The sequence below is a fragment of the Brachyistius frenatus genome, unplaced genomic scaffold (assembly GCF_029030835.1).
Source record: "Brachyistius frenatus isolate BFR_SWC_R1_liver_20210118 unplaced genomic scaffold, ASM2903083v1 Contig_51, whole genome shotgun sequence".
Classification (NCBI taxonomy): Eukaryota; Metazoa; Chordata; class Actinopteri; family Embiotocidae; genus Brachyistius; species Brachyistius frenatus.
In genome coordinates this window covers 2,370,941-2,394,297 of record NW_027210650.1, presented here as the reverse complement: position 1 = coordinate 2,394,297, position 23,357 = coordinate 2,370,941, and the positions used below count along the sequence as shown (strand labels likewise).

The window sequence follows — 23,357 nt, the reverse complement described above, 5'->3', positions numbered from 1 at the left end:
TTCAGGACCTTTCCTTTTTTCTCTGTTGCATTTATTTATTTATTTTTTTAAAAACTTTTTGTTTCTGTCGTTCATCAGCATTTCCGACACCTTCCCCTCTTTCTTCACCGATGTTAGAGCTTCCTTTCGCGATTGAAATAAAAGTGACGCGTGTGGAAGGCAGAATTTATTTAAAGTCTCTTAAGGGAAAAATACGTGTTTTCCCACAGTTAGAAAACAAAGATATTCTCTCCGTGATGTACTTACTGTCGTTTGATTGCACTGCAGCAACTACTAAAACACAGTTTACACTCTTATATTTATTATTTCTGATTTTATCATTACAAGCACTTCATTTTTACATTAGCTCATCTTCATACGATGTTGTACATTTTTCTGATTGCAGCGGATTTCACAACGAGATGCGGACACTCCACCGTTGTGTTAACTGTGTTTAGTTAGTGTGAAAGAACATGTCAAATTATGCATACCAACAACAGCTGAAAACCCCATTATCTGTTCAGCTATCTCAGCCACTCTGATTGAATTGGAAATTTACCGACTCCCATTGCCTCTTCATTGAGAAAAAATCCATCTTAAACCTGTCGTTTTTGATTGGCGCGCTCCTTGTCCAACCTCAGCCTCTCCCTATTTGCGTGAATGATTGTGTAACCTCATTGTTAAAACAGTGATTCACCTCAGCTCAGCCTCTCCAGCACTTCTGATGTCTTATGCCCCCCCCCCCACCGCCCCCATAGGCTTTAGACTCTGTGTGTTCTTTGTTTGTGTCGTGAATATGCATAGACGAAAAAGAAAAGGCACTCAGAGTGTCGCCTCTGGCTCTCAAGAAGGTCATTAAACCCGATCTGTCTCCGTAGTGCTTGAAGACCGTGATTAGCACCGCCGGATCAGCTCGATGGTATGGCTGAGTTCTGCACTAATAGGGCACCACGTCCATCCCTCGTTCTGATCTAACAACAGTCGGACAGGGTGTGACAGCAGTGATTGGCCAGCCATGGCGCGTGGGGGTTGCGTTTCTCTGCGTTTTCTTGGTGTCGTCATTTTCCGTGGCGATCAGCAGCACAGAAAGAGATTTAAAACAGGACAAATCAAAAGCATATTCGCCAAAGCTGCATGAACTGGGACGGGTGGATTCACGTAGCTGCATTTCCCCCTCGAGTGTAAACAACAATGGACGGCTGCTCTTCCATGGAAGTGGGGGGGGGGGAGGGAGTTTCCTTTGTTGTGGGGGCGTAGCATCCAAATCATGACCCTTGACTCCCCGGAGGGAAGGGTTTGGGCTCTGGGTTCAGAGAGGGTGTCAAGGAAATAGAGGCAAAGCGCCCCGCTGCACTCTGATTATCTCCCAGTATGAGAAGCAGATTTACGCAGGTTTAACAGAAAAACCGGAATAAGCTGCATTTCTTTGTTTCGAGAAGCTTACATGAAAATCTTTAAGCTGCGGAAACCTTCAGTTTGCCAAAGTGCAGGGATGCACCGAACCAAGTACAAGTACTTTACATTTATGTGCTTGTGGATACCAAGTAATCATAATATAGGACCATAAAAATTTCACTCAAAGTTCAGTGATGGCTGGAAACTTCAAACTTGGGTTCCGGCATAAAAACGACTTGGTGAGGAAATCTTAAAAGGAATCCACATTGCTTTCTCTTGCGCTCAAAGCCTGGTCTCCTGGGTGATCCGACAGCCCCCGACCCGCCTCCGGATTCTGACTTCATCACTGTCTGTATTTCGTCACATGACCTCCATCTTTGGCCCTGCTCATTTGTGCGTGTAGTTTCCAGCTGTAGGTGAAGCAAAACGTGACACGGTATTCTCTAGCGGATCGATGGGCGTACTGGATTTCACACTTTGCCGTGGACCTGATGGTTGTCAATGGATGTTGGCCGTTTCTCGCTTCTTCAGGGTCGTTGCTGTCTTCTGCTGGACACAGGAAACTCTTTGAATCCCGAGTTGGGTCTTTAGGTGTTTTATCCAGTTGCTTGTAGTAGCTAAACTGGTATTAGTGCATCCCTGACACGGTATGGATGGTTTAGCAATGACCCCCCACCACCACCACCACCACCACCACCTCCTTCCTTCCTTTTCCTCTTCTTCTCATCTATGTCCCATGGGTCAGCTTGGTGGGACTTAATGGTGTCCCAGCTGTGAACACGGGCCGGCCCAGCCGAGCGCACTGTGCTGGAAAGAGCCCTGGTACCCCGGGGGCCATTCACCCGAGCAGCAGCATGGAGGAGGACAGGGACTGCTCCATTGATCTTTGAGCACAGGGGGAAGGGGGGGGGGGGTCCGCCTCATAGCGATGCCATTTCAGCTTACATTTCTCAAGGCGCTCGGCAGCCTCGACTCAACCAGTCAGATTGGCACCAAATCATTATGTAAAGTGCTGCGTTATACTGTGCAGCGTGTCAAATGTATTGAATAAAACAAAATTCAGGGAATAATTTTGGACTGCTTCACAGTAAGACCTTCTTAAAGCGTCTTTCATTTAAGAAGCAAAAACATGTCTACCCATCGTGAGGAGTACTGAAAGTAGGGATGGACATTTCAGGCAAAAATACTATTCGGAAATCACTCTGAAATAATCGACTATTAGAGACTTTATCTGCAGAGTTTGCACCGCCTCCGTCTTCATTTATTTTTTGAAGGAGCTCCACGTAGAACCTTTTTTTGGAAGCAGCTTGTTCTTCTTCTCCTTATGTTGTTCAATGGCGGCTGGGAGACTGCTTTTAGCTGCATCACTGCCACCTTCTGACGGGAGTGAGGCATTACAACCAGGTGCTGCCAACAACAGGAAACAGACGAAGGAAGAACGATAGTTGCATAAACAAATTGATTTAAAAAAAAATTTAACAACTATTGGAATATTTAAAAATCTTAAAACCGGATGTGATCAGACTCGAGAGTTTTTTTTGGAGCCTTATGGATGCACAGTGCTTTAATCACTGGAATAAGGAAATAATTACCGTACTTTAAAGAACAAGTCAAATATCGTCTCCACTGACGTTCAACAGTGAATCTGCGCTCCCGCTGCCCGCCAGGCTTTTGACTTTCTAAGGTGGAATCCCTCTCTCCCTCCACATCTTCTCCTTTCCAACTAACTGACCTGACACCCGTTTCACCCCCCCGACGTGTGTTGCACGTCGGTGCGCACGGCGCCTGAAGACCCCGCTCCACCTACGCACAGCTGGCCGCCACCTGCTGCGACACGTCGTATCGCTTAGCGTGCATTTAGCGCCGCGCCAAGACTGTGGAATTCCTCTGTTACGTGACGTAGTCCTGCTTAGCAGATGGAGGTGCTCTCCGTCTCTATGTATTAATTATGGTCAACACTTGTGTATTAAAAATGTATTTTTAATGGTGGTGGGGGGGGGGGGGCTCAGCATAAGGCACTATACGATATAGCACTCATCCTGTTGTGAGTTTGCGTCTGTCTTGACATACAGCACGTCCTCCGTCTCATCTGCTCTCTATCTCTTTCAATTCTGCTCCAGTAAAGCAGCAGCAGCAGCAGCAGCAGAGCAGAGCGCTCATCAAGATGCATTTTCTGGGTAAAACATGCCGTTCCTTTCTAGAAGGACATCTAATATTTGGAAATATGTTCTTCTTCAAAAACAAAAAACAAAATCCCCCAAAAAAGTTGAAATCGCCTGACTGTGAAGCTCTAAATATGGACTTTGACATCTCACCCCTGTATTTTACCTCCCACAGTCACTTTGTTGGATTGTGAATGAAGCACAGTAAAAGTGCTCTGGAGCTGCATGTGTTCTTCCTCGGTATTGATTGCTGCGTCCTCGTAGAATCGGGAGCATTCAGAGGATTATTTTTCATATCATCACGTGTTTGGAACCGATGCAACTTTAAAAAAAAAAAAAAAAAAAAAATTCTGTTTGTTTAAGATTTTTTTTCTTTAGCCACGTCTGCCTCTCACATTTTCCAGATGGCTTTGGAATAAGCCATTAGAGCAACGCTGTCCGTTTTTATCTCGGTGTCCCATCTGTGCTGTCTTCCTCCCACCGGCTTTCATCTTACCTCTGATGGGACTTGGGGGGTATAAATGACTCATCTCGTGCCCTCTGGGTCATTTCTGCCCCAGGTTATTACTGCCTCATTATGCTGCTCCCTTTGTCCTTTAGGTGTGTGTGTGTGTGTGTGTGTGTGTGTGTGTGTGTGTGTGTGTGTGTGTGTGTGTGTGTGTGTGTGTGTGTAGGCCTCTTTATCTTTATTCCATATGCTATTTTGATACAGTTCACCCAGTTCATTTCAGTCATACATTGAGTTGCAGATTATTTCAGCAAAAAATATTCTTAGATAATGGTACTAAACAATACTTTTCTAAGGACTTTTTTTTTATTATTATTAAAAAAAAAAAAAATCTATTTTAAGTCACACTTTACAGGACAGATCTCTTTTCATGCAGTTTAGAGGGGGAGAGTGTAGCCCAGGTGGGTTTCTGTGGCTCCTGCTGACAGATGGCCCGTTGATGCTTGATGCCACAATTTACCGATGTCCCCTTACCCTCACACGCTGTCAGTTGTTGCTTGCTAGCCGCCTCCACAGAGAACCGCCGAGTTATTTTGCAGTGAAAAGAATGAAATAAGGCTTCCTAAATGTTGTCTCATAGCAAAACCTTTTTTTAACGAAAACTTGTTGGCGTCGATGTAGTCTAGGTTTTGAAGTTTGGGACTTGATGACAGGGCATTTTTTGATACTAGATAAAAAACCGAAGCAGTTCGGTCGATGCCGTAAAAGTTTCAAAGTTTGGTGCTCAGCCCAGAAGTTTGGTTATTTTGAAGGTTTTAACTGCGCTGCTGTTGAATTACACCACGTTGTTGTTTTCCATTTACTGTCTGACCATGTTCCAGCTGCTCAAGTGAAGAATGTAAAAACTCTAGGGCGTCTGAATGGGATGCATTGATTTTTATTGACTAAATGACTACTTCATTTGTAAGAAAATATATAAATAAATTGATAATATTCATAAGTTGCAGACTTGAATTGGATTGTATTGCTGAACTAGCAGCTTTGCAATTCGTGAAGTTCATACCGGGGCCGCACGAGGATATCTGTAAGTACAACAGATGGCTGAAAAGTTCATTTGTAAACGGTTCTTCCTGTGTTCCTGTGTCATCCCTTAAATTAGTCTTATTAGTCATCCTTCGGGGCAGAGCTTATAGCCCCGTTCTCTCGCATGCACTTGAATGTTCATTTTTTTTGTACTTGCGACAATGAGATTTTGAAGGTTGGGCTCAGTATTTTGTGGTGGGTAAAATGGTAAGAGTATTACGCAACGTTTCAGCCTCAGGGCAAAGTCATGTAGAAAGGAATTGTAATGGGAAGGAAACTGGGCCGTGCTCTGAGTAATGAAGAGTGGCTCTGAGGTAGCCATGTGGATGAGGTAGCTCTGTCTCCTCCCGTCATGCACGAGCAGACCCACTCTTAGTCAGTCCGCCACTCTCTTCTTTGTCTCCTTCCTCATCTCCACCCTGCTGTCTCTCTGTTTTCAATCCGTCACCCTCTCCTCTTTGTACGTCTCCGCCTCCTCTTCCTCCACGCTGCCGTCTTCACGCTACAGCTAGATCTTCCTTTTCCTTCGCTCTCCTGTCATCGCCTCCAGCTCCCCCCCCCCCCCACCACCACCACCACCAGTGGAGAGGAAAACAAAAGGGGAGAAGCCTCTTTGAGTTAGCGATGAGTAAGTACGGAGAAGGGTGTTAACATATGGAGGCCGCTTCCATAGGAAACCGCTCATTTAGGGAGCAGTTAAGTGGTGTGTGTGTGGGAGGGGGGGAGAGGCAATTTGGTTTCACAAAAGTTTGAACGTGTGCACACTCTGGTCAGTAAAAGACGAATGGTGTTTTTTTGAAACTTAATGGAAGGTTGGAGTACTTTGGGAAGTGATGTTCCAGGATGGGGTTGTGGTGTCGGTGTGTGTCGGTGTGCATGTGCAGAGTCTGTGTGTGTGTGTGTGTGTGTGTGTGTGTGCGTGTGCACGTCCCATTCCACTGAATGGATGCTACATAATTCAGAAGCCATTACTTTTTGCGCCCTACTACCGAGAAGAAAAGAAGAGTAGCGAGAGAGAGAGAGCGAGAGGAAGTGTCCTGGCTGTACCTGCCTTTTAAAAGCAATTTTGCAGAGAATTTTTTTTCTCAAAGAAAGAATACATTTGTGAGTCTCCCCTCCTCAGTTCCACATTTTTTTTTGTTTTTTTCCCCCCTACTTTATACGGTGAGTTTATCAGTTCAAATACCATGAAACGTACCACAAAATCACAATATGAACCAAAGTTTGCTCCCTTTGCCGGTCCGTCCCGGCCGGGTCTCTCCGCTGCGAGATGTTTTTCTCCCACATTCCCTCCATTCTCCGCATTGGCCGGCTGCAGAGGAGTCACAAGACGGGGGCAATTTAAAAGTGAGCCTGTCACATGCTGCTTAATTCAAATAGGCTGTGATAATTCGCCCTTTCACTCGTTCCCCCCACACACACCCCCATCGCAAGGGGCGCACCGGCTAACCTGCGCGTTACCATGACGATAAAAGCGTCTGGGTGGCCCGTGTGTTTTGTGCGTTCGGCAGGAGTTTTCACACCCCAAACCCCCCCCCCCCCCCCCCCCCAGTCGTATTATCCACCTGCGCCCCGCGTCTCCATCTCATTGGCTGCGTTCAACCTCAATTACACCCAGTTTACGCCAACTCCCATCATTCAGAACGCCGCCTTGAGACGAGACAACAAGCTTCTCTCTCTCTCTGTCTCTCTCTTTGTCTCACCTCGGCGCTCGCTGTTGGAGCACGACAATTAACACATTTACAACCCCGTCTCTTAAAGCGAAGCGCGACGTTCCCATTCATTTACCCGGCCACTAGGACAGAGGACAGTTGAGGAGCTAATGACTGGAGCCTCTAACTCTCGATGTTCGATTAGACCTTCGCTTGCCCTGTCCTTTCCTTGACACCTCTGGATTTTTTTTTTTTTTAATGCCAGCATATGTGCGGCCCTCCACATGAGTCAGGCATGAAATGGGACAAGGTGAAGCATTTCACCACCAACAGACAGAGCTGGGGAGAGGAGCGAGAAAGGAACGAAGCTTTTTTTTTTTTAGTGGGAAGGGGGGTAAAACCAAGGATTCGTTGGTATCAAAAATATTCCTCGACAGGACTTTGTCAGATTATGTAAACTCTTGCTTATTTTAGTATCCCGGAGGATTTTTCAATTTGCCATTTACCTGACTCTTTTATAGCACTCAGTGACATAATCCCAGACAGATTCTTCCATTTCTGGGTTTTAATCCCAGCACTCGACTCGCAGGACATACGACATTGCAGCATGAGAACAGATGGCTCGGCATCAAAAAGATTTCAGACAAACTAAAAAGGAAGAGTAAAAGGTGGGGGGGAAGGAAAAGAGGGTCTGAGCCTGAATAAACCCATCTGCTCACAGACGGATGCAGAACTCATTCGAGGCTGTTTCGACAGTCTCGTTGCTATTTTTGTCATCGCGCGCCGAAGGTGGGACGGGGGGCTAGAGGAGGAGTGAGGGGGAGAGAAGTGGATGCAGAGGTGTGCGAGGAGGTGTCTGCTTTCCAGCTGGAGACGGGCTTCCCAGAATGCAGCGGGCCTCGTTACCGGGGCTGGTGCAGACATATTCATTAGTTCCTATTACCGCACTAATCACGCTAACCGACGACGGGGAGCTCGAAGTTGTTTGTTCGGGTCCTCGGAACATCATCATTACCACGAGAAGAGCCGGGAGTCATTTTGTAGAGAAGAGAAAGAAGGTTAAGTGTAGTTACTGCAGTTTTCAGGACAGAAGTAGACCTGTATAGTTAACGAGAAGCTAAATTCATATTAAGGAACCGTATCTGTGAATCTGACCCGACGGGCGAATTACCTGTTTAACAAAAAAAAAAAAACACCATAAAAGGAAATTGGTTAGTTGTATTAAAGTATCTTTTGTCAACGGGAGGTTAAAACAACTTCAAAACAACACTGCATGGCAAACACGCCTATTTACATTACATATTTATTTTATTCCTCCGTGCCGGAGGCAGCATGTTTGATCAAACTTGGGCAAAAACATTCACTCGAAACCAAGGATGAAGTGATTACATTTCTGCGGGGGAAAGGTCAAAGGTCAAGCTCACTCCCAATTAGCTCGTCCTTAACCAACTTCTACACTCGCGTCGTGCTCTCACTGTGTCTCCAGTTATAAAATCCAATATACTACAACACAATGCGTCTTTTTCTTTTCATACGATCGAAGAAAATCTTTGAATATAACCATTGTTAGCGTTATCCGTAACATCTGAGATCCCCCCCCCCCCCCCCCCCCAATCATAAGTCACAATGTCTTCTGTGAAAAATGGCCGTAATTGGCTGAACTTCACTCGATTGAAATTTTTAATACGGGCCTTGTGTTGTGGGAAAGTGGTTTCGGTACTTAAGCGACAGACCGGAATACTTTTGAGTCCGCACATTTGAATTTGCTGCCGTGTGCCTTTGAACGTAAAGCACACTGAGAACTCCCATTAATCTCTTTTCTCTCTCCCTCTGCAGTCGCTCATGTTCCTGGGCTGCGTGGCGGCCGCCGGTCTCGGCCTCAACCTCTTGTGTCTGGCCATCTACCTGAGCTGTCTGTGCTGCTGCCGCAAAGACGAGGAGGAGGAGAGCAAGAAGCCCAACTCCTGCTGCGTCACGTGGTCGGCCGTCACCGCCGGCCTCGTCACATGGTGAGATAACGGGCGACGCGGACGGGCTAACTGCTGATCGCAGTGCGCGCCGGACCGCCTGCGTGTTTTCCTATTTCCCTTTATTGGAAGTTCAGTATTTCTAACACGGAGCTGTAAGTGGCCCGGCGTTTTCCCGGCACGTCCCCGCGCCCCCTCATGGGCCTCATAACTTGTCAGTCCACAGTACGAACGCACTCTGTGTATTTGTCAACGCTGTATGTCTTGTTTGTTTAGCTGTCCTTGTTTTCTCATTTGTATTCTCGGCCTCTTTTTCTGCTCTGCATCCGTCTCAGTCCACCTCCCTTTTTTTTTTTTTTTTTGCCAAAATCCCAAAGCTTCTATTTGCACTTCTGCCAGTATTTGTGATTTGATTTCCCAATAGAAGTGTTCTTTATGTCCTTCCTTTGATGAGATCGGTCTTTGATCCGTGTCTGAAAAGTCTGTCTTCACGTCTGGCACATTGATGTGGATAAAAGCTCACAGATAACTTTTTACCTTTTGTACATTTTTTGATGCCTCCTAGTTTCTGAAATATCACAGAATACACAAAAGAGGGAAAGTTTGGACGTTTCAAAAATGGCCTTTGATTTGAGGGGCGTTGGTAAAATCATCTTATTATTTACCCAGCACAGAGTTTACTCTGGTATTAATATAATATCCAGTGGGCATCATCGCTCTCGAGCACTAGTCACATTGTTGTGGTGGAAATCGCCCTGATGTGGGTGCTTTGTCAATGTTTTGCTGACGACGTGGAAGTGCGGAAGATCTCTCTTGTTCTGGATATTTAAATGCAAAAACATACATATTTAATATAATACAATACAATATGTGTAGGTGGATTACTGTAGAACATACAATATATATATACAGTATATGGAAACAAATGAGGTCGACAGTCGTGCAGGTTACTGTTGTCGCAGATTAACAAATTGGAGAAAAGAAGAGCTATATGAATCTCAAATCTATTTCATCGACAAAAGAATATATACATTTATGGGAATTAAATAAATTTGATTTGGGGAAAAAAAAAATAGCACATGAAATTCGGCACATACCGTGCCAAATACTGTTTAAGTCTTGATAGATATATGACATCATACGTGTGTAAAGTTGTCAGGGATGTAGTGTGCCATTATAACGGCTGCTTACGTAGCTCGCTGTGCGTGTAAATAAAATAACCTCCAGCCTGATGTATGCCTGAACAAGCAGACCATAAAGTTGATCACGCGCAGCCTACTTGCTCTGCTTCTATAAAAACCTCCTGTTTTCGCTGCAGGGATAACGCGACCCAACGCAGTCATGGAAAACAGGCTGCGGGTTACTAATGGTGGAGACAATTACATTTCTCATTTTGTCCCGTGAGCGCAGATATTGTGTCATCATCACAAGACAGCAAAAAAATAAATCCAAAAATAGGAACCTCTGGCGAGTTTCGAGCCGATGTGTAATGTTTTAAGCATACAAATAAAAGTTGAATGCGTTCAATGAACCATTTAAATTGTTAAAATTAGACCGTTTCAGAGGAAGAGATTTTATTTCCTCAGAAATCTGACCCAGTGTTTTCCCCTCGGATTTGAGCATCGCAAGCGGATGTGATTTGTTTTGGCTGCAGGCTGCTGGATCTCGTCAAATCTGTGAAAACTTGCCTGATGCGGAGTGGCATTAGTTTAGCTGTGATATATATACAGTAGATTAATGATATCAGTGTTGTAGCCCTCAGCTGGTACACAGACAACCTCGAGCAGTTCTTTATTTTAATTATTATTATTTTTTTTTACTCAGATCCAACTTTTCATCATTTAGCATCTGCTGGCGTGCCAAACTTGCAAATCGGACACTTTTGCTGCTGCTGACAAACACAGCTGTTACAAGCTTCAGTAAAGATTCTCCCAACAGTTTGTAATTACAGAGACGCCGTAACAGCTCTTACATCACCAGATATTAAGTCCGTCGACGAAGATGCGCCGTCCTTGAAAAGTGGATAATTTGATTTGTTGCCAGAGGAGTGGGTACGTAACCATGTGACAACCGTGCTCGGCAACCAGTGGGAAATATTTAATTACAGCCTCGAGTATGAACAGAGATAATTCATTGTTAAACACACAGTGGTGCCATGGTTGCGTGAAACATCCCTGGAAAACTCGGGACTGCGGGCTAACGATCTACATCCCTGCAACATATTTTTTTTTGTGGGATTTTCCACGTGAACAATGGCACCCGCATGCAGTCAGTAACGGCTCTGCAACCGGACGTGCCAGGATGGACAACCTGTGGGTGACAGGCACTTCGGAGATTTGGGGATTTGAGATTTCTTTTTTAAATGCAGTACGTCTCCTTTTCCCCACTTCACCAAAACTCCAGCAAAAAAAACACGATATTTGTACTTGGTAATCTGGAATAATCTGAATTATAAATTAGAGGGTGCATAAATCTGATAAATAAATCGGGAACAGTTCATCTCTTTTAAAATGCTGGATTGCAACTAACTTTGAAAAGAAGTGAATCACAACAATGTCACTTCCATTTAAATCAGATTATTACCGGCCAGCGTCTCCGTTTTACCTTTGAGGAGAGCTTTAGTTTTCACAGGTAAAAGCACGACAACGCGTCGCTTCCTGTCGTACATTTGCTCACTGATTTATCTTTGTCAAAGGTTGCAAATGGCTTCTGTTTCCCTCCAAGTGAACCAGTCCTCATTGCGTGGTGTTTAATTATTAACGTGCAGTTTCTGTAAATGCACAGTGTCTCAAACGTGGCCGTCCTCCGCACATTAAAGATGTATGTTTGCAAAAATTAAATTCAGAAGAGTAGAAATACGTCCGGAAGCACCGTCTAGTCGGGGGTCGAGGATTACTAGAGCTGCGACGACGAGTCTTATTTTGGCATTTTGACAGATTAGCAGATTGGATGATTCTCGAGAGCCGTCACAAACTGATTGAACGCGTCGCAGATTAAATTTTTAATCCCGTTTGAGAAATATGTTTGTTTTTTTTTAGTTTGGGAGAGCCCAAAAAAAACCGATCAGCGAACAGACAACTTTCACTGGCAGATTTTGCTCAGCAATGTTGGACAAGCAGTCCTCTCAACACCTTGTGTTGTCGGTGGTTACAGTAGCTGCTAACATTACTGTGTGATCAGTACTCGAAGCTTCCTGCACCTTCTTTCCTGTCTTTTGCTTTCTGCCAACAATATCTTCTGCCTACGTTTAGGTTTTTTGGGTTTTTTTTTTTGTGTTTTCGGGTGCCACACGGGGAGAAGCTTGGCAAAAAGAACCGGAGGATTTTGGCGGAAAAGGGAGTCTGCGCAGCGTGAACGCTCAGAGAAACTCGGATGTCCCTTCCAGTATGGGACACACTGGGGAATTCATCGCTTCAATTGACTTACATTTACCACCAGTACCGTGTCGGACCTCCACATAAAATGTGGGGAATATTTTGTTTTTAATGCTACGAGACGAATGAAGTTGGAGGAAACATCCCGCGGGAAATCAGCTCTCCTTCGTCTGATTCCCAACTTTGATTGTGCGACCCTGCCGGATACGACGGCGGATAAATGCGACGGCCCGGTTGACTTTGCACCGGAGGAGAAGCGGCTTCATGTTAATCTCATCAGTCCCGGCGTCTCCCCTCCCTTCGCTCCCAAATTCTTTTTCCGCTTCCTGTTTTGATTTCGCCTGACCTTCCTTCTCGTCTCCGGGCCGGCCTCCTCTCTTCTTCCTCTTTCTGCTTCTGCTTAAAGTCTCGCCGTCCTCCGCTCTAATCACGTTTGACCGTAGCTCGCGCTGATTCGCCGTGATGTCCGTCTTCATTAGCGCGGGTGAAGCCGGAGCAGATGTCACTCCGCCGTGGCCGCAGCCCTCGCCCGTAGCGTCAGCACATTACCGCTGTAATTATACCGTACCGTAACCCATCACACCGCTCACGCTGAGGACATCTGGACTGTGAAAGAGACACCGGCTGTTTGGTTTTGCCGTAATTGTGGGACAAACATTCGTTTCCGTTTGGAATAGTTTCAACATCCCACAAGGACAATTAGAGAAAGAGAAAACAATCTGTTGACAGACAAAAAGAAGCCATCATGGTGAATAACATAAGGGTTAAAACAACACTACAAAGTGTTATGTTGTCTTAAAAAATAAATCAAGGGTATTTCCTCTATCAATCTGTGCACAAAGTAAACCATGTTGTATCCCTACTGTTTACAAGTTTGTAGCTTCTGGAATAAAAACCAAACCGCCTGTCCTGTTTGTTTACTTACAGCAGTCAGAAAGCACATATTCTTGTTTCGGGAGCTCGCTCATTATCACGCAGTTCACTTTGGGATCAATTTGTCAGTAATTTTAGAATGCAAAAGTTCAAATTCGTTCAATAAAAGACACATAAAATGTCAACATTCTCCAATTTATTGCAAAGTAGTTTAACGCGCGTAGGCAGAAGAGACACCGCTAATCCTTTCTCATAATGATAGCGGCTTCTCTGCTGCCCACACAAAGTAAACGGATCATCGCAAATTATTCTCCTATATTTGGAGACGTATCTGTTGCCGGTCTGAAAGCAGAAATGAGGCATGTGAGAGATGATATCGGGAGAGAAATGCAGCTTTAACGGCGCTCAATCACTCCTTTTGTTGTTATCAGTCAGTGGCGGTTCATAACTTTGTTTTTGCTGCATGTCTGGCCTTCAGTTGACTGAAACAGAGCTGCGTGCATGAAGAGTTCAAAAGGCAGCTATTTGTGTTTTATAGTGCATACTAAGAGCATTTTTTGTTCTTTTTTTTTGGGGGGGGGGGAGGAGGAGTGTCCTCGCTGAGACTTCAGTCGTGCAGAGTGAAGTATAAAATCACCCGTCTTTATTTGTCATCTCAGGAGATTCATTGCTGCCACGCCGGGGCAAAATCGCTAATATTCAAACATGTCAGAGTCTATTTAAAGTAGCCAGGGGCCATTTTCTGCTGCGGGCTGAAGTTTTTTTTTTCTGAATTCCCATCATTGTCTTTTATCCAATTTTTCTTAAATCGATGTGACAGCTGGGACTTTTGTTCGGTACACGTCCACTCAAATCTACGCTATTCTTTCTCACTGAATCAGGCCATCGATATTTCGAGGAGCAGCGCTAAGAGAGCAGGCGGGACAGGGGGACTGAAAACAGGGTAGAAAATATTTATATATATTTAATAATATGTTTCCTTCATCTGATTCTCCCCTCATGTTTCAGAGCAGCTCATGTGGGAACTGTACGTTTTTAGGTGAAGGAAAAAAAATGAAAATGTGCCAGTATGTCATCAGTGGATTAATATTACATGTGGGAGCAGGAAGTAAGGCTGATCATCTTTTATATATTTCTAGTTTTTATTCCTGTCTTTCCCCGTTTGTTTGTATGTCCTCCACTTACTTTACTGTCATATTATTGTCTGTAAACTGTCTCCTCGTCTGCTTGCTTTCATTTCTCTTTTATCCCCTCCATCTCCATCTCTTTTTGCTTCTTGTCTACATCGGTCACTTCCTGTCTCCCTCCGAACGGATGCTTTTTTTGTTATTCGGGCTCTACTCTGACTTTAATGCATCTCACATACCTGCCTCAGGGTTCATTTCCAATTGCCAAGTGGGCGGTTTATCAGCGTGGACATTTTTGTCCGGATTTTAGAGATTCCAAGTGAACGTTACAGGAAGCGCCGCTGACTTCGGACGTACATCCTCTGTTTTCTGATTGACGCTTGTCCCGAGCGTCAGGAAGGAGTCCGGGAGATCCACGAGGTTTAGGAAGGTGATCGAAGTCCCAATTAGGCTGCTCGCCTTCCCTTTGGTGCTGACCCGACCTGCCCTTGGCCTTCATCCGCAGCCTATTTTGTGATGTGACAGTTGTGGAAAAGAATCTCATTCCCGGCTTTGTGTTAACGAACGGATTAGCGGGTGACGTAGTCGTGGACCCGCCAGCTTCATCAGAACACTAAATGAAGGAATATCTTTTTGGACACTCTGAGAATCTCCTCCAAGGAGCATTGAAACTTCTCGAGGTTTGCAGCTGTCCAACATATTGCTGCAACGTTGTACTTGATTGCACTTTTTGACACTTCTGCAGCCAGCCGTGAACGCGCTGAGACGACGGTTCTTTCTCTTCATTTGATAAAGTGGAATACCAGAAAATGTATTTTCTCTGCTGCAGGGTTTCTGACTAAATGCTCGACTATATATCGGGGATGGCTGTCGGAATGTAAAACGCTCATTCGATCAGAAAACCGACCACCTGCAGCACCTTTAACTTCACGGCCTGTGTTGCGTTGTTTAGTGACTTGTTTTCCACGGAGGTTAAAGTTTTATTTCACCGCTGAGCTCAGCGGAGGCGTCTTTATTTCAGGTGAGGCAGGCGGCTTCTAGTATAAAACACAGCAGAAAACCTGGGAACTTTTCTACCTGTGTGACCTTTGACCTTCAGTGCCTGCTTTATTATGTACCACAAGTCATCCTTTCATTTGCAGGGGATTCTTCTTATTGTCCAAAGTCAGTTGAAGTACAACGCGAGACGTTAAGTTGCTACGTCAGATCTACTGGTAGAGTTTGCGTGTTCAAGGGCTGCGTGGCAGCTTTCAAATCCCGTCATATGGCAGCACTTGAGGGGGAAAACACTGAATCTCGGAGAGACTGCTTAAGAGTTGGCGTCTGCAGTGTGTCGGTGGTTATTTTGTTTGTGCTGATGCTTCAGCTGAACAAATTAAATCCTTGGATGGCTGAATATGCAAACGTGGTTTAAAAATTATGCACACGCATTCCAAAACCTTGTATTGTATAATTTCTGGTTCAAAGAATATTGTTTACATAAATTAACACAGAAATCCAAATGGTTTCCTTGCAGCTCGGATGCTCTTTCGCTACAATATGTTTGTTTTGCATATTGAAATCAATTCACTTCTGATTAAAAAATGGCCATCCGGGTTTATGTGTAGTCATATTTTATCACTGTGCACTGAAAGACATCACTACAAGGTGAGTCCTTGAGTTGGACATGATGGTTCAATGTGCTTCATTAAAGTATCTTAATGAAGAAGCTGATTTTTATCTATCCTGCAATCCTAATTTGGATGTTTACCTTGACGATTATCTTCTGGATAGATTCAATTACATGTCTGTCTCCTTTCAGACTTCTTCCCGAAGTGCTTCATTAACTTTGTATTCTTTGTGTTTTTCAGTCAAGGTTTGATAGTGCAATTGATGATACTGCTTTATAATAATGGCCAAATGCCAGAGCGGGGGAGAAAAAAAAAAAAAGGCATCAAATATTCATAAGGTATTGTGTAGGTGCTGTTTTCTGTTGTGCCATGCTCCTGGTAATTTGGCATATTTCTCCTGCAGGACGTCAAGGTTGTTTCAGAACAGAAAGAAAAATGTTATGTTTTGGTCGCTCTGCTTTAATGTCTGAATTGAGCTTCTAATAACGGCTTTGAAGCCGGCGAACTTTGAACGTGACAACCACGGGGAAAAAAGAGAAACATCACTCCGGACAAACATAACGTACGAGCCAAGCCGCGCTCATTAATTTATCAAAGGCTCACCTGTCCCCCCCCGTGCCTCTTTTTCTCTGCAGCGTCGCCGTGGGTGTGGGTTTCTATGGCAACAGCGAGACCAACGACGGCGTATACCAGTTGACCTACTCCCTGTACAACGCCAATCACACGCTGGGCGGTGTGGACAGTCTGGTAGGTGAAACGCAGCCCTCATCATTGCTAGTGTCGCACGACGAATGTCCCCTGCGCGTGAGTCAGGTGGCATCACGTTTTCATTCGTGAAAATAAACATCATACGGTCTATAAATCAGTGACCCATACAGCAGGAAACAAACAAACCGCTCGGGTGGAAGCTTCAGAAATGCCGGTCGGGATGTATTTACACAAACACACTCAGGAGAGCAAGGAAAGCCCAGAGGACTGAATTTCACATTCCTTTTAAATGCTTTTTTTTTCTTCTTTTTTTTTTTTTATGGTCTTTTTATACCTTTTTACCACCACACAAATCGACAGCACAAACTCTGCCCTCGCAGTCAGAAACACAGCACCCGCTCACCCGCTCGGCTCCACCTTCCTCCCGGCCTCTGCGGCCACAGCACAAAACAAAGTCGCCCTGTGTCCTCTTTCTGCTCACTTTAGCTCAGTACCCGTAGGCCACGTGGTTGTTTTTTCTATTTTTACCTGCCCGTGACCGGGGCGTCCAAACGGAGCTCGCTGCTGCAGTGATGAGGCATTTTTCTCCCGTTTAGTGAAGAAGAAAAAGTTGCGATTTAAATTTGAACTAAACATACCTGTCAACCGTGTGTGTGACTGAACTTTGTCAACCTATAGCGGCGTGTAGTCGTCAGAGCGGTGCTTTGGACGTTTGACCCTGTGATTGAGTCACAAAAAGGATCATCTTGAGCATGATTTTGAAGTTCGAGTCGACTCCCCAAAGACTCATTTCAAAACTTGAAAGGAAAATTATTCATGACCTGACCTGCTTAATCTCAAAATGATGAAAAAAAAAAAAAAAAAAAAAAAAGGTTCAAAACGCAGCAACGCATAAGCCTTCTATCATTCCTCTGTAACCCGATATCACACCAGATTTTGTAACGCACCAGTCAGTCCACTGGAGGATACCGTGTCCGGTGTCACGGCCTTCCTCACCTTCGGCATTAAAAATACCTCGTTTTCATTAGCGGCACAAAACCAAATGAATTCAATATTTTTGTCAAGAGTGTTGAATTTAAGAACACAAAAATGGAAAACCCCAATCTTTTCATTTTTCATTCCAAACAATGGACCAATATGTGCCGTTGCTTTTTAGAGGTTGATGGATGTCAATGTTCGTAAACCTGAGCCGCGTGTTGTCGCCTCGACGATGTGTGCGACCGGCACTGTGACGGTGTCAGCGTAGGCCGCGAGATGCTGCTGACTTGTTTTCAAACCGGCAGGGATTAAGTCTCCATCTGTGTTAATGGAGATTAATGTGGTGGTATGTGAGCCACTCGGCGCGGTGACTCAACATGGCCTCGGTAATAAATACTGCGCTGAGAGGGCGCGGGGCCCACGGCGCTCGCACTGCAGCGCTGCTTCGTGGCATGTTTGGACATCTTAGAGAGAAAACCGATTTAAATAGAGAATAGTTCTTCACTGCCTGAATCTGATAGATGCACTTTATAAATAATTCAAAGAGGAGACATGGAAGAAGTCGGTGACTTCTGATGTCAGAAGATGTCGGTTGGTGTATTTGTTAGTCAGTCGAGATTAGTTCTCACGTGACGTGCATTAACAGGCCAGTGCAAACCATCGTCATGTTAGCCGTTTTTGATTGAGTGCATTTCACCAATATATCCAACATGTTAGGCTTGTATTGCTGTAATGCAGAGAGAGAGATGCATCCATTTGGCTTTTGTATGGATTGATCTTCACTGATGGGTTTCCATTCATCTTGGACAGCCACATTCCAACCCAGTGTCACGGCAAAGCTTTGAAATAGACACGCATGTCCACTACAACAAAACGTGACACAGGCACGCTTTTGCGCTGTCTGGGCGTGAAAGTTACACGTTTTGTAAGCGTGAAACTTCAACACAGGCATATGTCATGTAACCTAGGTCACATGATCCCATCGCATAATCACAGACTGCCATGCGGCACAATGTGTCTCGGATCCAGTGGGTGACGACGTTTTTCCCCAATCATGTTTTTTTTTTTTTTTTTTGGTCACTAACCCCAACCACGTGTTTTTGCAAAAAGTTTCATTTTCCGGTAAATTTGCTTAAAGCGTGCATTTCGTCCACTCCAGGAAAACGTGCAACTTTCACGCCCAAAAAGACCAATGCGTGGTTATCTCACGTTTTTGCTGTAGCGGACGGGCGTGACAATTTCACGCTTTGCCGTGATACTGGTTCGCACATTCACACCTAAAAAAAATCATAGTAGCAACGAGGTGAGAAATCATTAACATATAGCTCATCTGAAAGCTATTCAGCGTGTTTCCCCCGCGACGTGTGAAATCGTGCAGACACATAATTGGACATGGTGGCCTTTATTTTAGCACCTTATACGCGTGAGTGCGCTTTCCTATGTGTGTGTGTGTGTGCGTGTTGTGTGTTGTGTGCATGAGTGAGTTCATTGCACGCCGCTATAGACTCTTAAGGAGTCTAATTCTCAAGCAGGACAAAGAACCCAGTGTGCCACACACAGTTCCCGGTCTCCCCCCACCTAATCAACCATGAGCGCAGGAGACAAAGCCCTTTGATTGGGAGGAACAAGGAGCAGTGCTAGCCCGTCTGATTGGCATAGTCGGGAATTGGAATCGGTATTGAAATCATTGACGGAGGCTTCACTGCCCTTTGGCCCACACAAATACCTTTTAGCACCAGCTCCATGAGAGTTTAGACGCGAGTTAGCTCACGGAAGGAGAGAGAAAAGGAAGGAAGTCGGACTCTTTGTCGGTAGATGCCTTTTTACTGTCAAGACCTTGATTAGTTACGGTCTGGAATAAATGCTTATGATGTGTTCATGAACACAGAAACACTCGGTGAGAATGTGAATGAAAGAAAGCACGACTTTTGCGTCACGTTTACTTTCGAACGGGGCTGTTAAATCTGGACACCGGCCAACTGAGATGCTTTTTCTACGCTGTAATGGGACTGATGTGACATTTGAAGAGTTTAGCCGCTCTAATAATAACTCCATTGTTTGGAGATGGGTGTTGTGAGAAGTTTTGGCAGCGAGCGCTCACCCTGAGGATGAGGTCGACGTCTGGGTCAGTCACTGAGAGCATTTGGCCGGAGCTCAAACACAGTTTGGATGTTGGTCCAACTACATAATGACAAACATGCATATTTCCACACCAAGATTTTTATAATGATACAAAATAACAAGCTATTAATTATACCAGACGAGGATTGAATGACTTTCCTTGGCTAGAATTTAAAAGAGCATCAAGAGCCTGATATTCAACCTACTTGTGTTTGGTGATGGAGGAACTCAGAAAACATTCCGACTCCACACATCCAGGTTTCCGTCTGTGTAAATGCGTGTTCGGATTTCTGTTCAGACCAGAACAAACATTTCTGAGAAATGGCATTTCTCGAAGAAGTAGAAGAATAGAGCGTGAGATCAACAGGACACATCTTTGTGAGTTAGACAGTACGTTCATGGCCACTGAATCGGCATTGATAATAGCTCAGTATCATATTTCTCCTGTTGATGTCGCCACCACGACACTAGGAGCCTGAAGTGTTTACGTTCTTTCATGTATTCTTTGTTGTACAGGCGGCGGTGGGAGGGTCCACCTCGCTTCATTACTGGATATAGGACTGTCATTTAGCTGGTATATTAAACCTGTTTCTTTCACTGTGGTATGAAGCTTTTGCCTGGTATCACCAGACCCAAATTCACTTTGTGCATGTGAATCGATGGGGTCTGGACACGGTCCATCGAGGATTGTTTCCAGTCATTGCACCCCAATGAGCGTCGACCTTGGGTCCATTTTGAAACGACTGGGGGAGCCAATTGGCATTGACCATCACATGATGTATGTTGTGCGCCACAGCTCATCAAGCTGGAAACAACAAAGATTAGGCTTTTCCCATTTCCCCTTGGCAGTGAGGCCACAATGTCTTTGCCCTCGACAAATCATTTTGGCATTATTCTTTCTCCGGCTTCAGTCCCTATATATTTGCTTCATTTAGCTCTACAAACATCGCCATTACTGGAACTGCATTTCCAAACAAACACTCATCACACTTTAGTGTGTCCAGGGGAACCTTCCAGCAAACAGGTTTTTTCAGACTATAATCACAGCAAAGACTGTGAAACAAAGACTTCAAGTTCAACTCCTGAAAAGTGTTCAAAATCAACTCCAAGAAAAGAGTTCCTTTCACTCTGCTTGAGAGCGTATTCAATGGTCTCACATGTACAAGCAAAAAGAGCAGATTTGAACTCGGGAGAGAGTTTATTCCAAAGATGTGAATTTGCTGTGTACTTGCGCAGGCGTGTGCGCTCCAGTTGAGGTGTGACTAAGAGGCTCTTTATCCAACTTCCTCCCTCTCACATGGCTAGATGGGCAGCCCTGTAAAGTCGAGGGGAAAGTCCTGACGACGAGCCAGAGGTCGTCTCGGTGCCCAAACCGCTTCCCGCTCAACTCTGCTTGAACCTTCGCTCTCTTGTGAACTAAACCGCAGAAATTCTGAGTTGTCATAACTTCTCTCATGTGGTTGTATATAAGAGAACTTTACATGATCTTATTTCCATCCTTTCGTCAACAATGTTTGCTGTTGGTTTGCCAAAAGCTTTGATTTATTGCACCCTGGTTGTTTCTTCAACAAACCCGTAAACACCTCCGAGTCACTCTACAGGAGAACCTCTTATCGAGTGGCTAACAGAAAAAGGAGATATATTTTCAAAGAGATGTTCTGTTGTGTTTGGTTACCCAGCGGTGAAGACGGCCTCTATCTTCGGCTGAGACCGAGCTGCCGAGGCACTTCAGAACCATGTTCCATTTCACGCTCTAGCTCCCGCATTCAATTTTAATTGAAGAAATGCTCTCCGCTATCGAGCAGACACGATGAGTTAGAGCCAGGAAAAGATCTAAATCCTATATCTTATCCTATCGTTTGCTATAAAGCGATTACGAGTACGTAGCGAGTGTTGTTGTTTTTTTTTGGGGGGGGATGCTTGCTCAGTAGTAGTACGAGTTTTTAAAAGGAAAACACAAAACTTAGATCCAAGCAGCAAAAATTCACAAATAAAAAAATGTGTCTGCCGCCGGTCTTTCGAGTGTAATTCACAGCTTTCAAAAACCTACATTGCTCTCATGTTTACACGTTTCAACTCAAAGACGGACACTCTCTGGAGGGGTTGAGTCTGTTTGGAGCTCGTAGCTGCCTCATCAAGGAGGCATCACCTCCTCCGAGGCTCTGCAGCAGCCCCAACAGTCCTAAAGATGAAGATCCAAAGAGATTGAGTTGGATTTGTATTTTGTTAAAAACTCAAGAGTTACTATTTTAATGTTGTGGGCAAGATGCGAAAAGGTACCTGAACAGAGAGTCAATTCCCAATCCTGATCACACTGCATTAACTTTCACATGGTGTGATGTGATTTATCGTTCAGTAGTATAATTGTTTTCTGTGTCTACTGCAAGTGTTTAGTTCAAGTGAAGATACAGGTTTTCCCAGCAGGCACAGGGGTTGATTTTTAAGCCAATGTGAAAGATGGAATTCATAAATACAAAAGATTTCGTGATCATGGCTCCTGTCCAAACACTGCTTCAGGGCTTCAAAATGAATAAACCTTCATGGGAACGGGAACCTGCACAAAAATGCCCACTGATCTGTATCCGCTTCCTTCTCCTCAAGCTAGGATCTACATTTTGAAATTTGACAGCACAATGTCACCCCTCCCCCCTCCCCCTCCACCCAAGGCTTTTGTGTCATTTGTCACTGTCGCGTCATTTCTTGTGGTTTCTCATATTTGCTTTGTTTGTTTGTTGTTTGCCCTCCGGCGCATAGAAATGAATATCCCACAGTTGAAGTAGCTCCGCGCCGACCACACGCCACTGTAAATTGTTTGTTTGGAGGAGATGCGAGGCAGGAAATGCCTCTCCGTGCCCTCAAAACATCAGGCTGAGATAAAGACTGCGAAGAAGACTGGGGAATCGCATCTCGGTTGATCGGCGCAGATCTCTTTACGCCGCGAGAGGATCGGACCGAAAGACGAAGGAGAGATTAACTGCGTGGACTCTCTCCCCCGGGGCGTTTGAGATAACATCCTCACGCGGGAGGAAAAGGATCAGATGCATGCTTTTGTTTTTCATCTGCGATTTCATCTGCTCGGTCCGAGGTGGAAGATGCATCGATGAGCGATCAGATAAACGAACTGCAGAGCGCCACGGGGCCTTCAATGGGATCTCGTGGCGGCTTGTCTCTGCGGGTTCCTGTAAATGGCGAAGCCACTGTGCGTTGGATTCAGACGTGATCGTACCAAGTAATTCACACGCCATGACGAGTCAATCGAAGTGATAATTGCGGCCATCTGTATTTGTCTGACTTTCAATTTCGATGCTTGGGCTTTGAGTATCAGCCAATACCATGTCCACCTGATACCAGTGTTTAACTCATTTGGCTGTATGCCTCCTTGTGTTGAAGGCAACAGTGTGAAATACTTGTTAGCTCCTTTCATGCGTATCTCCCTCCTCCTTGGAATAAACTCCACAGGTCCACTGGCGCCGTGCTGACGCATGATGTGGTGTGTGCCTGCAGATGTAAAAATAGAACTGAATAAATTGGCCGCATTATCATATACACAATCCGCATATTTGAGTCATTTATTCCTGTTTGTTTTTTTGTGATATTGTCTATACATATTGGCTTGAAATATGAAATGTAGATTATTTGATCAATTTAGACTACATTGAACACGAGACCATGTTTCTCTATTTTTACTATATTTGATTATGTTCTTGCTGTTTTACGTCATAATATGCAACATTTCAACCTGCTGTCACCCCAGATGTCCGATTGTTATGCCACAGCCTGCTGGTGTCTCAGAGATGCGCACAAGGCGACTTCTAATTTTACATTAGTAACGTGAAGCTATTTGTACTAATAAAGTTAAATATGTTATGTCACTTTATAG

At 44.7% G+C, this 23,357-nt stretch overlaps 1 protein-coding gene across 2 annotated transcripts in view; it reads left to right on the top strand.

Annotated features, from left to right (window-relative positions):
- Positions 1-23,357, top strand: part of ttyh2 (tweety family member 2) — a 54,670-nt gene that overhangs the window by 5,897 nt on the left and 25,416 nt on the right. For both annotated transcript variants that reach the window (XM_069704669.1, XM_069704670.1), the window contains exons 2-3: positions 8,556-8,728; positions 16,306-16,417. In XM_069704669.1, coding sequence (XP_069560770.1) covers positions 8,556-8,728; positions 16,306-16,417 — 285 coding nt within the window. The remainder of the gene's footprint in view (positions 1-8,555; positions 8,729-16,305; positions 16,418-23,357) is intronic.